At 40.0% G+C, this 16,381-nt stretch overlaps 1 protein-coding gene across 4 annotated transcripts in view; it reads left to right on the forward strand.

The window, feature by feature from the left end:
• LOC122355373 (transformation/transcription domain-associated protein) overlaps positions 1–16,381 on the forward strand; it is a 69,441-nt gene that overhangs the window by 3,607 nt on the left and 49,453 nt on the right. For 3 of the 4 annotated variants that reach the window (XM_043253559.1, XM_043253562.1, XM_043253560.1), the window contains exons 10-31: positions 525–613; positions 744–840; positions 958–1,096; positions 1,466–1,544; positions 3,739–3,973; positions 4,099–4,429; positions 4,602–4,699; positions 4,898–5,092; positions 5,205–5,396; positions 6,147–6,312; positions 6,585–6,841; positions 6,926–7,126; positions 9,977–10,128; positions 11,348–11,547; positions 12,100–12,317; positions 12,423–12,620; positions 12,765–13,025; positions 13,484–13,645; positions 13,751–13,847; positions 14,627–14,748; positions 15,151–15,321; positions 16,122–16,190. In XM_043253559.1, coding sequence (XP_043109494.1) covers positions 525–613; positions 744–840; positions 958–1,096; positions 1,466–1,544; positions 3,739–3,973; positions 4,099–4,429; positions 4,602–4,699; positions 4,898–5,092; positions 5,205–5,396; positions 6,147–6,312; positions 6,585–6,841; positions 6,926–7,126; positions 9,977–10,128; positions 11,348–11,547; positions 12,100–12,317; positions 12,423–12,620; positions 12,765–13,025; positions 13,484–13,645; positions 13,751–13,847; positions 14,627–14,748; positions 15,151–15,321; positions 16,122–16,190 — 3,729 coding nt within the window. The remainder of the gene's footprint in view (positions 1–524; positions 614–743; positions 841–957; positions 1,097–1,465; positions 1,545–3,738; positions 3,974–4,098; positions 4,430–4,601; positions 4,700–4,897; positions 5,093–5,204; positions 5,397–6,146; positions 6,313–6,584; positions 6,842–6,925; positions 7,127–9,976; positions 10,129–11,347; positions 11,548–12,099; positions 12,318–12,422; positions 12,621–12,764; positions 13,026–13,483; positions 13,646–13,750; positions 13,848–14,626; positions 14,749–15,150; positions 15,322–16,121; positions 16,191–16,381) is intronic. The other variant, XM_043253561.1, reaches the window with a different exon arrangement.

Consider the following 16,381-nt stretch of genomic DNA (forward strand, 5'->3'; position numbering starts at 1 on the left):
CATCCTCTTTTTAAAAGGGCACGTCCCTCATTTAGACATTTGGCTCATTTATAAAAAAATGCTGTCAATCATCTGAAACCCATACTTTATAGCCGAATTTATTGCTTTTCTCAAATCTGCCACACTGTTGTTAGGAGTTTTAATCATAAAGGAAATCAATTTTGATGTTTTGAAGGAGAAAATAACAGTCCACAGCTGTTAGGAAACTACAATCATCAAAACACAGCTTTTTTTTCACCTTCTCAGCATGTAGTTATTATACATTTGACCAGCAGGTGTACTTCAATTTTCTGCTTATAATGCAGGACCCACATATATCACAGATACAGCTTTCAGAAGTATGCCATGGTGTAGTGTCTTATATTTTTAGTGCTTTGATGCATTGCTACAATTTGTCAGGCTTTACATATTTGTTTTGAATGCATGAATCTTATAAATAGTGTAAAATGTTACAACTGCTTTATGTGTCACCCTGCTGTTATTTGATGCACTAATTGCTTTTCCTTGGGACTTTTCCCCCCTAGCTGTACAAACTAAATATTCACAACGTTGTGTCGGAGTTTGTGCCTCTTATCATGAACACCATCATGCTGCAGGTGTCTCCGCAGGCTCGGTCAGTGATCTCTCGCATTTTGTTGAGTGTGTGTGGTGCTACATCACCGCTAATGCACAGAAATGGGTTTTGTAGGTGCAATTTAACACGTAGTGACATTTAAAGCTTTCCTGCTTTCTGTCCGTGACAGGCAGCACAAGCTGTTCAACAAGGAGCTTTATGCAGATTTCATTGCCGCACAGATCAAGACCCTGTCATTCCTGGCTTACATTATCCGGATCTACCAGGTAGAAACGTAGCCCAACCACCTGTTTATCAGCCTAAACTTTCCTAAACTTGGTTTAATACTCAAGCAGTGACTAATGTGGCGATGTGAAACGTGCGTGTGTGTGTGTGTGTGTCAGGACTTGGTTGGGAAGTACTCCCAGCAGATGGTGAAGGGGATGTTGCAGCTGCTGTCTAACTGCCCCCCTGAGACGGCTCACCTGCGGAAAGAGCTTCTGATCGCTGCCAAGCACATCCTCACCACAGATCTACGCAGCCGTGAGTCATCCACCGCTAAACACTTTGCAGATTGTTGGCAGATATTCCCAAATAAGATATGCAAAGCGCTCGCTATTGTAGGAGCGCTCGCATCTGGTGTTAATTACACCGCTGAGCTTCATGGGGTACCGCTTTGATATGTAATGGCTGCGTTCTCTGAGCTTCACCTCTCAATCAATAGCATTTGAGAGAGGAATCTGATACACTCTTCTAAATCATTAATCCTGTAGAGAAGGTTAAATGAATCGATGAGAAACTCTGACTGTTGAGGTCTGGCATTGATGTATCTCATGGTTCATGGGCCCCTGAGCTGTTTCGGTGGGCTTCGGAGCCTGCAATGGCATCTGATAAAGTCTGTTTGTGTTGCAGAATTCATTCCATGCATGGACAAGCTTTTCGATGAGTCAATACTCATTGGCTCAGGATACACTGCAAGAGAGACGCTAAGGTAAGAATGCAGATTAACCCCCTCTAACCCAATGTTATATTTCGTGTATAAGCAGTCTTTGCAATTTGCAGGGCACACATTTAACCTCCAATGCTTAGTTAGGTAGCACTGTAAGGCATCGCAGATCCACCTAAAAAGCAGGAAGCACAGTTTGGCTAAATTCTAAATTGCCTAAATTTTAAAGTGTGATTACATGCTGTGCTTTGCAGGAAAGGCAGTCCCAGAATGCATTTTTACTTAAGTAACAAATAACATAAAACCAAATGCATAAATTTCTGGACTACCAACAATAGAAGGATCCAGGCATTAAGAAAAGATAATAACAATAATTAGAAAAAACCTAACTGTATTATTCATAGCAGTATTATATACCATAATGATACAAGTATTACAATTAGATTATCAAGATATAGCATCCAGTCATTTTGAAAAGGTTCCATTGATGATTAGCAAAGCAATATGTTGATTATAAATAAACATTTATTTATTGATGAAATGTTTGAATTGTAATATTAGAGATGTTTATTAAAATTATTGGCCGATAAGTTGATAATTATTTTATGTATGAATTTATTTAAATCATTTTTTTTATTCTACAACTTGATTTTGTGTGGTAAACATTTTGAAAAATAACTTATAATGGCGCTATTAAATTATTAGTTATTTTAAGTTTTATTTTATATGTTGGCAAAGGTAATGTTAGATGGCATCAAAATGTATTAAATAAGCATACTCAAATTCATTTTTCATTATCCAGTCTAACTAAAAAGAATCCAATAAAGACTCCTCATTTCTGTTTCAATTAAAGGACCTATAGGATGTTGTGTATGCAACGTAGAATGAATAAATCACTCTCTGAGACAACTCATTGTTCCTCTATTGTGCATCCCCTTGAAAAAAAGTAAAGTCATTGTTCAGTATTTGAGCATGCTGTGTTTAGTTCTTAAGAGAACATTAAAACTTTAATGCAGTGTATTGTTAGCTTTGTGACAAAATGTTGTGAGAGACAACAGATTTTTATTGTAGGTTATAAGTGAGTCATCTATATGGTTCTGTTACTATTTTATCGCTTACTTGAAATGCAGTTGAATATGTAGACAGTAAGGTAGCTGACTAGATTTTGGATTGGAGCTATGATAATAATAATAATACATTTTCATTTTGTTGCCATTTCTTGATTGTTGCTAGAGGCCACAATCCTTCCAACTTTCTTTGGGGGGAAAAAAGAAAAGTTAGATTTCATCAAGTGCTACATATCAGAATTGATTGTTAATGGTGCGTGACTGAGCTGAGTTGCCCCACTAGGCAGAAGAGATCCAGGTGCCCATCTTCATGTGCCAGGCTGTCCTGGCATTGTCCACTGTCTGTCTCCCTGCCCCAGATGTCATATGCCTGCCAACGCCACCCCTCTTTCATCCACGGATTCCATCAGCCTTCAAGCGGGCAAATTTGGCAGGACTCAAAATCTGTCAAAGCCATTAGTGTCGTTTATTCTGAAACTTTGCCTGAAATCCCCCAAGTATCGACCCAAGATATTATTATTAGGCAGGGTTGAGAGCGGTTTGTTCTTTGAGGGTTGGTTTTGATCAATTTCAGGCTGGAGGTTCCACACCACAGGAGAAGGGATATCTGTAACAAGTCAATAACATTATAAAATGCAGATGTGCTGCTTTTTAAAAGTTTGGGGTACTTTTATTCAGCAAGGTATTGATTTAAGTACTAATTTAAGTACTGAGTAATATTAATTAACTGCATTTACTTACTGTATGGAATTGTTTTTATAAAGCGAGAAATTATATTTACTGCAATAATGGCTGCTAAACATTCAGATTTGCCATTACATGAATAAATACAATTTTTTAAATTAAAATGTAAAACAAATTGTAAAAATAAATATACATATTTTTTTTTTTAAATATAACTGTTATTACTGTAGTATTGGTCATGTATATGCAGCCTTGTAGGCTTAAAATCTTTTGAATGGCTGAGTACCTTTGTGCCTGAGCAGATGGCGTTAAACATGGTGCAGGGTTAGACACAGTAATTCGTGTCTCATATAAACAGACGGGCCTATAGTGAACATTACCATGGTATTGAAATTGCCACTGAGAAGTTTTTGTTTTTCCACAACCCTAACAGAAATCCTCTAGAAAGCTTAAATTCTGTTCTAACAATGAGACTCTTGATGTTTCAGGCCCTTGGCATACAGCACGCTAGCAGACCTGGTGCACCATGTTAGACAGAACCTCCCATTGACGGACCTCTCGCTGGCTGTGCAACTGTTTGCTAAGAATATTGATGACGAGTCCCTACCCAGCAGTATCCAAACCATGTCTTGTAAGCTGTTGCTAAACCTTGTAGACTGCATACGATCAAAGAGCGAACAGGAGAATGGAAACGGCAGAGACATTCTCATGAGAATGTTGGAGGTGAGATAGACTGCCACATTAGCTGTCATTGTGATTACAATAAGACACATGACTGGCCACATGTAAATGCATTTGTAAAGCACAAAAATACGGATATGACATTAATGTGTCTTCTCTGTTCTCAGGTTTTTGTGTTGAAGTTCCACACCATTGCACGGTACCAGCTGGTATCTATCTTTAAGAAGTGCAAGCCCCAATCAGAGATGGGTGTGGTGGACCCAGGGGCGTTACCAGGAGTCCCAGCCACCCCTACTGTAACTACACCTGCCTTACCTCCACCTGCACCCCCAACACCTGTCACCCCTGCACCACCTCCGGCCACACCTTTTGATCGACCTGGGGACAAGGAGGACAAACAGACCTTCCAGGTGTCCGACTGTCGCAGTCTGGTGAAGACTCTTGTTTGTGGAGTGAAAACCATCACATGGGGCATCACTTCTTGTAAAGCTCCTGGAGGTGAGTTGAATGAACTTTTGCTTGGCTTTAGGCTGTGGAGAATCATAAAACGTTTTTAACATATTTTCTTTTTTGTCTGGGCTGTTGACGTTTATGGACTTACATTTTGAAGGGCTACTGCTGCTAAGCATTTGCAATTGAATATTTTCACCTTGGTATTGTTGTATTACAGAGGCACAGTTCATTCCTAACAAGCAACTCCAGCCCAAAGAAACGCAGATATATATCAAGCTGGTCAAATATGCCATGCAGGCCTTGGACATCTACCAGGTACGACCGTCTACTGATCAGTGCAGATTACCACACAAATCCTTCCACAAACTTACTTAAACTTTCTGGTGGAAATGCTGAGTTGTTTAAATCTGAAGGTCAAATCATGTTGAGAACATAATAAAGTTTATTCGAGCGCACTTGATACCGAGAGCTGAAGTTTACAGCTTATCACAGAGCCAACCCCCTTTTGGCTAGGTACAGATTGCCGGCAATGGGCAGACGTACATTCGTGTGGCTAACTGTCAAACGGTGAGGATGAAAGAGGAGAAGGAGGTTTTAGAGCACTTCGCTGGAGTCTTCACCATGATGAACCCTCTCACTTTTAAAGAGATCTTCCAGACCACTGTTCCATACATGGTGGAACGCATATCCAAAAACTATGCCCTACAGGTACTGGCAGTTTTTGTTCACTGCAGAAATTACTTGACATTTGATTTTTTTTTTTCTCTCCCAACAAAAGTATTGACTGTTAATTTGACATGAATGTTCAATCCCTCAACAGATTGTGGCAAATTCCTTCCTTGCCAACCTGACCACCTCTGCACTGTTTGCCACCATTTTGGTGGAGTACCTGTTGGAGCGTCTACCTGAAATGGGCTCTAATGTAGAGTTATCAAACCTGTATCTCAAACTCTTCAAACTGGTCTTTGGCTCAGTGTCTCTCTTCGCTGCTGAAAATGAGCAGATGCTCAAGGTGAGTGTTGTCTTATGCACATGCATTCATGTTTGTGAAGAAAATTGTGGCCTTTTTTGTCTTTTAGTTTGCTAAGCTGCTTATTTAGTGAACCGAGTAGGTAATTCCGAATTTTTTCAGAGCGATTGGTCAGAGGGATCTCGCACACACTCTAAGCTCTGATGGCACTGTGCTGTCTAACGCCTCAGCGCCAGTAACCGTGCTGCATTAATTTTAATGCGTTCTGTCAGCTCCTCTGATGAGAAATGACACTTGTGCCTCAGACTGACAGGAAAGACCAAAGTGAAGGTCACTGTTGAAATAGTGGAGCGGAAAATGTTTCTGTATCTCACTTCCCATCGATCCTTTTGACCTCTGAAATTATCCCCTTATATTGAGTGTCACTATTTTGCAATAAAAAAAAAAAACATTTTTAAGTTAATATTTGCAGTTTACTTCCTATTGTATTGTTCCTTGCGCACACACACACACTACCACTAAGTTTAAATTTTTTTTTTTTTTTTTTTCTAAATACTAATTTAGCAAGGGTGCATTAAATTTATCAAAAGTAACAGTTAAAAACTTTTACATTTGTATAACTAATAAATATTTTCCTTATAAAATTCTCAAAATGTCTATAAATGCCAGTCAAGCAAGCTGGCTTTTGTATGGCTTTTGCTCACTTATTCAGTTGTTCTTACTTTTACAGCGTAAGAAAAAAAACTTTATATTTTTCTTTTCTACAACCACTTTTTTATTTCTTTTTTTTAGCCTCACCTTCATAAAATAGTGAACAGTTCCATGGAGCTGGCTCAGTCTGCTAAGGAGCCCTATAACTACTTCCTGTTGCTGAGGGCCCTGTTCCGCTCAATAGGGGGAGGCAGCCATGACCTTTTGTACCAGGAATTTTTGCCTTTGCTCCCTAATTTGCTGCAAGGTGAGTGAGATCACTAACTGTAGCAGTTCCTCAGAACATTGGTTCTTAACTGGTGGGTCACAGTCCAAAGTGGCTTTTAGGTCAGTTCTAAAAGAGTAATATTGTAAGCAAATATGATAAGAAGTTAGGTCTAGCTAACCATATTATGCATTGTGGGGTTAGCAAAATAAATATGAACTCCTCAAATTTAAATTTTTTAAAAATAATAATTTGAGATGCCTCTCACCATGAAAATACCTCCTTGTGTATTGATTATTTGTGTCATCTGTTAGGTTTGAACATGCTGCAGAGCGGCCTCCATAAGCAGCACATGAAAGATCTGTTTGTGGAGCTGTGTCTCACTGTCCCTGTGCGGCTGAGCTCACTTTTGCCCTACTTGCCCATGCTCATGGACCCACTGGTGTCTGCACTCAATGGTTCCCAGACTCTGGTCAGCCAGGGCCTGCGCACACTGGAGCTCTGTGTGGACAACTTACAGCCTGACTTTCTGTATGACCACATTCAGCCAGTCCGAGCTGAACTGATGCAGGTAAAACCTGTGCCCTTTTCACCTTAGACCTGACTGGAAACCGATGGATGATTCAAATGTTTTTCTTAATGCATTTATAAACAGGCATTGTGGCGAACGCTTCGTAATCCAGCAGAGACCATCTCCCATGTTGCTTACCGGGTACTGGGAAAGTTTGGAGGAAGTAACCGGAAAATGTTGAAGGAGTCACAGAAGCTGCAGTATGTTGTGACCGAGGTTCAAGGCCCCAGCATCAAAGCAGAGTTCACCGACTGCAAAGCCTCCATTCAGCTTCCTATGGAAAAGGTGATACTTAAATCATCCTCGTACAAGCACCATCTTACTGTGTTGTCAATGCATGATGTTTGCGGCATGTTGTAGGACTGCACAATATTTACGAGTAAAACCAATACTGCAGTATAATTAAATCTATTCTTTGCAGGTTTCAGAATGAATGGTGGCACTGCGTTCATTTATGTGTGTAAATTATATTACATTTGTATGGTCAAACCAAAAATTATTCATATAAAATGTCATATTTCTTTTACTAGTGAATGCAGGACACTATAGTTTGTATAAGTAAGTGAGGATAGCTAAATAAATTGTACTGTGACATAGTATATCCAGCAAATCTTCATATAGTGTACTCTGGTTTATAAGAATTTATAAAAATGTGGCACCAAAAATTATTCACTTTGACCAGATCATGTTTTGCTTAGTTTTTTTTAATTTCCAATATGACTTTTTCATGTCACAGACTTGAAAAAATGTAAGCATTGCTTATAAATTGGTTGACTATAATTGGTATTATCTATTTGTGTACTTAACAATTTACCAGCTGACATCTATTCAGCCTAATTATATATCTTTCTATCAAAGTTATCTGACATTATCAAGATTAATTTGTGATACAGTTCTTGTCATATTTAATTACCATTTTCTAAACTATAGCGAATAAACTGTGAGAAATGTTAAACGGGTCTGAATAAATTTTGGTTTGTGAACACCGTGCCATGCTTCACTCTGATTACCAGCATTTATTTGATGATAAATGTTGAAATAAAAAGCTTGGTAGTTTTAACTTTTTAAAATTGAAATAGTTATTATTGTACGTTTAAAGTTGTGAAGTAAAATTACAAATACCTTTATTACATTCTTATTTTAGCATTGTGATTTCAATAAATGGGCCAAATATTTTTGTTGCATAATATAATAATTTTAAAAAGTTAGACTAGAATTAAAGGTCATATTTCAATTTTGTTTCAATTATCCCTTTAATAGGAATTGTTAACTCTATGTGAATTAGCGTCTCTTCAGTGCTGTTAAAAGATTCAGATGAGTTTGAGGTTGATTGAATCTTTGGTTTGGCGTTAAGGACTCTCAGGTTATGCCACGTTTTTAAAAGCGCTGCCACCGTGCCATACGGAAACAGTGCTTTTTTGTTTGCTTGAGAGCAATCTCAGTGAACAGTAATGAATCCACTTCCTTTCATATGTCAATTTGCCCTCAATATGCGTGTGTGAAAGGGGGTGGGGAGGTTGAGGGGTTAGAAGAGGGATTCTCGTCATGTAATGAATCCTTGTCAAAGCGTGGAGTGTGCAGAAAGACATCGTCTTCCCCAGGTAATTAAATAGATCATCAGGCTGTAAGCTGTGCTCATCTCTTCCCTTCTCCCCACCCCCCCTCTAATCAATCTCTCCCTGCTGTGCAGACGGGATTATTTACTCCAGCTAATGGCCCTTCCTGCTGCTCGTCGCTGCTTGGGAAAACGCAAACTGTCATTTCTGTAATTGTGTTCACTCCACAAAGATGGATGCTACCGCCATTGCGCCATCGCAGCTTAATTTCATTTGCATGCGTCCTGTGGTTGCCGCAGGCGGCAGCTGCTGTTTGAAGCCGCCCAGAGCCCAGTGATGTGTTTGGATCGAGACAGACAACTACTCATTCTGTCCCCCATAGGACCGGCCTTCACTCTCAAAGCATGCACACTTGTTTCAATATGTGTCGAAATTTCCGAGCACACTTTGATTTGGACGCCAGCTGATCTGAACCGTCTTCTCGTTTAATGTGAAGCCGTTCTTCGTTCCTTCTCTCCAGGAACTCAGACGGTTGTAAATGAGAGCTAATGCAGCGTAGTTCACGAAAGTTCTCTGTTAATCTTCTCTAGTCTGAGACAGATTGCGCTGCCGTCAGAGCTGATGGTCTCTCTTGCTTGATTAATTCTGCCCATATTTGTCTGATTTACAAGCATCATGGTATTAAACAATGTTGAAGCATTCAGACATGGTGTCAGGGTCCATCATCAGGGGTTCCTAGATTCATTTGCTCAACCCTGCTGAGAAGGAGCAGCAATTTAAGATGAAGGGAAAAACTCCCAAAGAGTTTTTAAGGAAAAACTCATGCTTGTATATGGAACACACACATATTTGTAGGTGCCAGGCCTCCACTGTAGAGGCCTTGAGTGTTTGAAAAATGACAGTTTGTGTGGAGGGACCTCTTGGGAATAGAACATGTGTACAAGGTTATGTGACATTTATAATAATGTCTCAACAAGGCAGGAACAGCTCAGGACCCTCAGGAATTGTAAAACAGTGCTGTACTGCCAGGTACGACCCTCTTTTTCTCAGCCAATGTGCCATTTATTTCACCTTTACCAAGAGCACATAAGTATTAAGAGCCGGTTTTGGGTGTTCTCTCTTGAAATGACCTGCGTGGCTGTCAGTGGTCACGCTGTCTTCGGCGGTAATTCATTCAGACAGCCCTTTCTGTGGCGAGCTGCCTTCTCTATCCTTGAATCTTACTAATTAGCTCATCTTCTCCCTCGACGTGTCTTGCCACTTTAGCTTGTCTCTTTATAATTTAAGGGTTTAAGAGGCATCTAATCACTGCAGAATGTTTTAATGTATGATGGGTCTTTAAGTGTCATCACAGAAAATTTCACTCAAGCGGGGGAGATTAGTGTCGTATAAATGTGCAACATAACTTGAATAAAAATGATGTGTGAGGCATGTAGTCATATGCTGTTTTGTGATGAGGTTTTTATCACTTTAAGTAATTTTTGGGTTGTTAATGTGAGGCATTAAGCGGTTTAATTTTATTTCTTAATTTGTTCAGTTGGTCAAGTAACGTTTAACGTTGTTCTCATTATGCATCTAGGCAATAGAGACTGCACTGGATTGCCTGAAGAGTGCCAATACTGAGCCGTATTACAGACGACAGGCCTGGGAGGTGATCAAATGCTTCTTGGTTGCCATGACCAGCCTGGAGGACAACAAGCATGCCCTTTACCAGCTCCTTGCTCATCCCAAGTAAGACATCTGCTTAATGTGTCATGCACTGGCACTTGTGTAAATAGCTCAATATGAAACCATTTTTTTCCTAATAAACATCTCTAATTGTTTACAGCTATGACCCTGAAGTCATGACACTGATGTTCGTGAAATCTATAATTATAGACATAAAATATAATCAACAAATCAGATTATCAATCAGTTGCATTTAATGCACGTTGTATTGAAAATACGGTGGAGGACACAGCCTGAGCTGCCTACATAGATGCATCCAAAGTTTTATAGACCTTAATTACTATGTATTTTAAAAATGCAGAAGACACATTTGGCTTTTTAAAAACTTTATTAATTGGAGGAACAATTGACAGGCCATTCGTTTATCAAGATAGCTGTTAGTTGCAGCCCTGTCCCCGTGCGTTGTGAAGCTGAAACCTGCCTTTGCATTTTTCACTGTTTTTTGCTATGTTTGCAGCTCCTCTGGGCCTCGTCCAGCCTGGCCGCCACTGTCTACAGTGTTCAAAGGGCTAATTACTCAGAGCCGTTTCTACTGGCTGGGCAGGAGGGTCACATAACACAGTCATTGATCTCCACGCTGAGGCTAATTGACTGTACTTTATCTGTTTACCCCAAAAGCCAGTCATACGGGCCCCTTCCCGAAATAACCAAGTGTCAGTTATATGGGAGGAGAGCCGCTGCTGCTGTCAGATGTCTTGATTCATGACATCCTCTCTCCCTCTTTCAGTGTGGCACACTGTGCTGGTCATCATGAAAGGGGCCTTTTTCAGAAGGCGGAATGCCCTCTTAATATCGCAAATGCCAGGCCGGATAATTGAGTCCCATTCAAGTGGCAGCGTTATGAATTTGAATTGATCCGACCGCTCTCTTCGGCTCAGTCCTCTCCCTAAGCCAAGCCTTTTAAATAGCGATAATGAAATGGAGCGATCCATCACCACTGCTACCGGCATTATAGAACACAGGCTTGAGGAAGGATAAAACACTCACTCCATCACTGTGCTGCTATCAGCTGGGATAAATAACCAAACATGAGACAAAATGTCAGCCAGACACAAAGCCAGACTCCCATGGGGCTCAGCTGTCCAAACACAAAAAGCCTTTTATTCTCGGTAATCAAATCAAATCGCCTGATTGGGTTATTCAACCTCAGGCGCATGTAATGGAGCGAGTTCATGGATGCGATGCGAATTATGAGCTAAATCCCTTTGCTGGTTTTCGACAGCTTCACAGAGAAGTGGATCCCTAACGTGATCATCTCCCACCGGTACAAAGCCCAGGACACCCCGGCACGCAGGACGTTCGAGCAGGCCCTGACGGGGGCGTTCATGTCCGCAGTCATCAAGGATCTCAGACCCAGCGCTCTTCCTTTCGTTGCCAGTTTGATCCGCCATTACACTATGGTGGCAGTGGCTCAGCAGTGTGGTGAGGAATTTTTTTTTGCCTCTTTGCTAATGTCATCTGTATTGAAGTTAAGTGAACCAGAAGACATGGCCTGAAGTGTACACTCATGCAGGGATTTAGGTTAAAGGCACAATTCACCCTAAAATTTAAATTCTGTCACTAATTGTTCACCCGCAAGATCTTTCTTTCGGAACACAAATTAGGATGAAAAAATGGATGTGAGGATTGACTGTAGTTGTCTGTTCATTTACCTATGATTCAGAAAATCTTTTTTCCACATTTATGTGTGCGTAAGGTTGCAGTAGTAATGCTCTAGTAATATTACTATTGTATTGTTTAAAAACGTGGGGGTTTTCGGGCTAAATATACCCAACACACTTAAAGGGTAACACTACTGGCAGCTGAGACATAGAAAACAATGCTGACCTTGCTTGACTCTTAGCACATCCTATTTAAAATAATTTCATGAGTTTTTGCTTATCAGCAACATTGTAGGTTTTTATTATTCTGTCTGTGTGTGAGAAACATCTGAAGTGCACTCAGATCATCACATAACTCAATTTTCTGCCCTAGGTCCCTTCTTGCTGCCATGCTACCAGTCGGGCAGCCAGCCCAGCACAGCTATGTTTCACAGTGAAGAGAACGGCTCCAAAGGCATGGACCCCCTCGTGCTGATTGATGCCATCGCCATCTGCATGGCCTATGAGGAAAAAGAGCTGTGCAAAATTGGGGAAGTAGCACTTGCCGTTATCTTTGATGTTGCCAGCATTATCCTGGGCTCCAAAGAAAGGGTGAGGACCTCTCTTGAAATTTGTCTTCCCATAAACCTTTTTTACTTTCCACATGATTCCAGATGAAAGATCTTCTTTTGAAAATGAATCTGGTTCTTTCTTTAGGCGTGCCAGCTGCCTCTGTTCTCCTACATTGTGGAGCGGCTATGCGCATGCTGCTATGAGCAGGCCTGGTATGCTAAGCTGGGTGGAGTGGTGTCCATTAAGTTCCTGATGGAGAGGCTTCCGCTGATCTGGGTCTTGCAGAACCAGTTGACTTTCCTCAAAGCTCTGCTCTTTGTCATGATGGATCTTACAGGAGAGGTACAAACACTTTGAAATCCAACCATCCATGGAAATTATTATTATTATTATTATTATTATTATTATTATTATATATTTATTAGTCATTAGAAATTGTTGTTTGGGTTACCTATGTGAACTTTTGAATCCCACAATGCCTCACAGGTGTCTAATGGCGCAGTTGCAATGGCAAAGACCACCCTGGAGCAGTTGTTGATACGCTGTGCCACTCCTCTTAAGGATGAGGAGAAGACTGAGGAGCTTCTGTCTGCCCAGGATAAATCTTTCCATCTGGTGACTCATGACCTGGTACGGGAGGTCACCTCCCCTAATTCCACTGTCCGCAAACAAGCCATGCACTCCTTGCAGGTGCTGGCTCAAGTCACAGGCAAGAGCGTCACCATCATTATGGAGCCTCATAAAGAAGTGAGTGTGCTTTTTTTTTTTTTTTTTTTTTTTTTTTTTTTTAATGCCATAATAAGGACTGGCAGGACTTTCTTTGCTGACTAGGTCAGATTCTTTTTTTTAATCTGCCTACTTAATATTATGTTGACTTAAATCCGCACAATTCACAGCCACAGTATTTCACAGAAAAACAAAATTTTTAAATTTGAGATTAATAATTTGATTTGGCAAGGTTGACTTTTGCATGGAATTGCCCAATTGTTTACTTTACAAAACACTTAATTTTTATATAACACTTATATAACACTTACAGTTTTGATAATGCTACACTGGACAAGTGACCGTTCCATTAACTATCAACACGAGCCAATGCCTATCACACAGTTCTTATTGTTAAATCTTGCAAGGAAGTAACATTAGGTCAGTGAGCTTCCTTCCTCTAGTCAGGAAAAGTTGAAAACTTTCCTTATTTCCTATAGGTGCTGCAGGACATGGTTCCTCCAAAGAAACACCTTCTGCGACATCAGCCCGCCAACGCTCAGATCGGCCTTATGGAGGGCAACACCTTCTGTACCACCTTACAACCCCGCCTCTTCACCATGGACCTCAATGTGGTGGAGCACAAAGTCTTTTACACAGAGGTCAGTCTGAAACTTTCTGCTTTTAAGTGGGTAATATGCAATCACCAATGTGTTGATGCTCCGTGTTCTTCCTCTCTGAGCACCAGTATCTCTGATTTGACACAGTTGCTGAACCTGTGTGAAGCTGAGGATGCTGCTTTGATGAAGCTGCCCTGTTATAAAAGCCTTCCTTCTCTGGTGCCGCTGCGCATTGCTGCTCTCAGTATGTGCTACTTTTTTATTCATACATATACAAGAAACTATATATAGGCTCTCTTCTAAAACCTAGTGAACTGCCTAGCTGATTTTTGCCTACATAGGCAGGCACCTCCCGTCAAAGGCAGCATGCTAACTGAAATGGATCCTGATAAGGAACTGATTTGGAAGAATTTACATAGGCAGCAACTCTACAAATAAACCTCCACACAAAGTTGATTGCAAGTTTGTTGTTAGTATGGTGCTAAGGTAAATTAGGCCTTGATTAATTGCATTTAACTTAAGCAGGCTGCATTCATTTGACACACGCATACAGTAAAAACAGCACTTTTTAGAAATATTATTACAATTTAATTTTTTTTTTTTTTTTTTTTTTTTTGTGTTGGCAAATCTTTACAGCTTTCAATAACATCTTTTAGGAATGATGTTGATTTGGTGATCAAGAAATATTCATATTGTTGAAAACTGTTGTACTGCTTCATATTGTAGTGGACGTCACATTTTCTGCTCTGGATATATTCAGTGCTGCCTTCAAGATTTAATATATTATAATGCAGAAATAATATATCATACTTCCATTTTTTTTTGTTTGTAGTGTGCTTGGGGTGCCTTAATATGCTGGCTACATAGGCAGCTCACTAGGTTTTGGAACAGTGACCTTTTATTTGACACTGTCACTTACTGATAGATGTAAATATTTTGGTGTTTGCCATGTAACTGGAACAAATGTGCACTAGGGCATTAGTGTACATCTCTGTAATTTTATTTCTGTGTGTGTCTGTTCAGATGCCCTGGCAGCCTGTAACTACCTTCCCCAGTCCCGAGAGAAGATCATTGCTGCCCTCTTCAAGGCCCTCAACTCCACTAACAGTGAGCTCCAGGAGGCTGGAGAGGCCTGCATGAGAAAGGTCAGCCCTCTTCCTCCACAAGCCTCATTTCCGTTCTCCTATCTCTCAGTCTCTTCCGCACACTCTTCCTGTGCCCTGCTGCCTCTAATGAGTCCTGCCTGAAAAGATCAATACAGGATGGAGTGAAACAGGCTGAGAGGAAAATGAATTTGGCCGTGATGCATCGTCTCATTGCGGAAGGCTGGCGTGGCCTTTCTTTTTGCGCTGGGTTTAGAGTTTTTCTGCTCCTGTGAATTGACAGGACAGTAGCGAAAAACAGGGTTTTAAGATGCTATTATCTTGTAGTCCTCCTTGTAGGGCATGTAAAAGCAGCTGTCTCTATTAAGCTCTCACGGGCTGTTTAATAGCTGAATATATGCTTTGAAGTCTGAATGTGTATTCATGTTCAAATGTGTTTCTCAGTTCTTAGAGGGGGCTACTATCGAGGTGGATCAGATCCATACACACATGCGGCCCCTGCTTATGATGCTCGGAGACTATCGCAGTCTGACGCTCAATGTGGTCAACAGACTGACATCTGTTACTCGTCTCTTCCCCAACTCCTTCAATGACAAATTCTGTGACCAAATGATGGTAAGGACAATTCAACATTGATGATTATGAACCAAATCAGATTATTAAAATGATTTTTGAAGGATGATGTAAACACTGAAGACTGGATTAATGGCTGCTATGTATTTAAGTTTAATATTTAATTACAACAAAACAAATCTAAAATAATTCATTTATTTTATGTATACACTACCATTCAAAAGTTTTTGAATGGTACGATTTTTTAAAAAAAGTCTCTACTGCTCACCAAGTTTGTATTTATTCGATACAAAGTACAATAAAAACCGTATCAAATTGTATAGAATTTTTTTCTATTTTAATTTGAAAAAATGTGATGTCCTGAGTTTTCAAATGACAATTTTTAGCATCATTACTTCAGTCACATGACCACAGCTCAGAAATTTAAGAAAAGCATTTACCTGCTGTCTTTTGTAAAATTCTAAATGTCTTTTATTGTTAGAAATGTCTTCATCACATTTTAGCAATTTAAAGCATCCTTTAATTTTTAAGTATTAATTTTTACAATTAATACTTAAAAAATTCTGTGTTTACAGTCTCCAAGCTTTTGAATAGTATGATGTATAATGTTACAAAAAGCTTTTATTTCTGATAAATGCAGATTTTTAGATATTTTTGTTCATCAGAGAATCTTTTAAATATTGATATTTATTAATGTTTCTTGAACAGTTTGTTTTAAAATGATTTCTGAAGGATTACATGACATTGAAACTAGAGTAATGATGCTGAAAATTCTGCCTACTCAAAGGAATACATTGGATTTTACAATATACACAGACTCAGTGTTTCTTCTGCTCTTGCAGCAACATCTTCGTAAATGGATGGAAGTGGTGGTGATCACACATAAAGGAGGCCAGCGCAGTGATGGCAGTGTGAGTATAAGCTTGTTTTAATATCGCTGGTGAATTATTTGTTGTACAAGGGCAGCAGCCTCGTTATATCTCAATGAACGGAAGGGGTCTGTAGATACAGAGAGCTGAGATGAGCGCTCTCAACTGGACTCCCTCCTCCAGCCCAGATCACCCCACTCAAACTCTGTGAGTGGCCATATTACAATCAATGA

The sequence above is a fragment of the Puntigrus tetrazona genome, chromosome 12, assembly GCF_018831695.1.
Source record: "Puntigrus tetrazona isolate hp1 chromosome 12, ASM1883169v1, whole genome shotgun sequence".
NCBI classification, from domain to species: domain Eukaryota; kingdom Metazoa; phylum Chordata; class Actinopteri; order Cypriniformes; family Cyprinidae; genus Puntigrus; species Puntigrus tetrazona.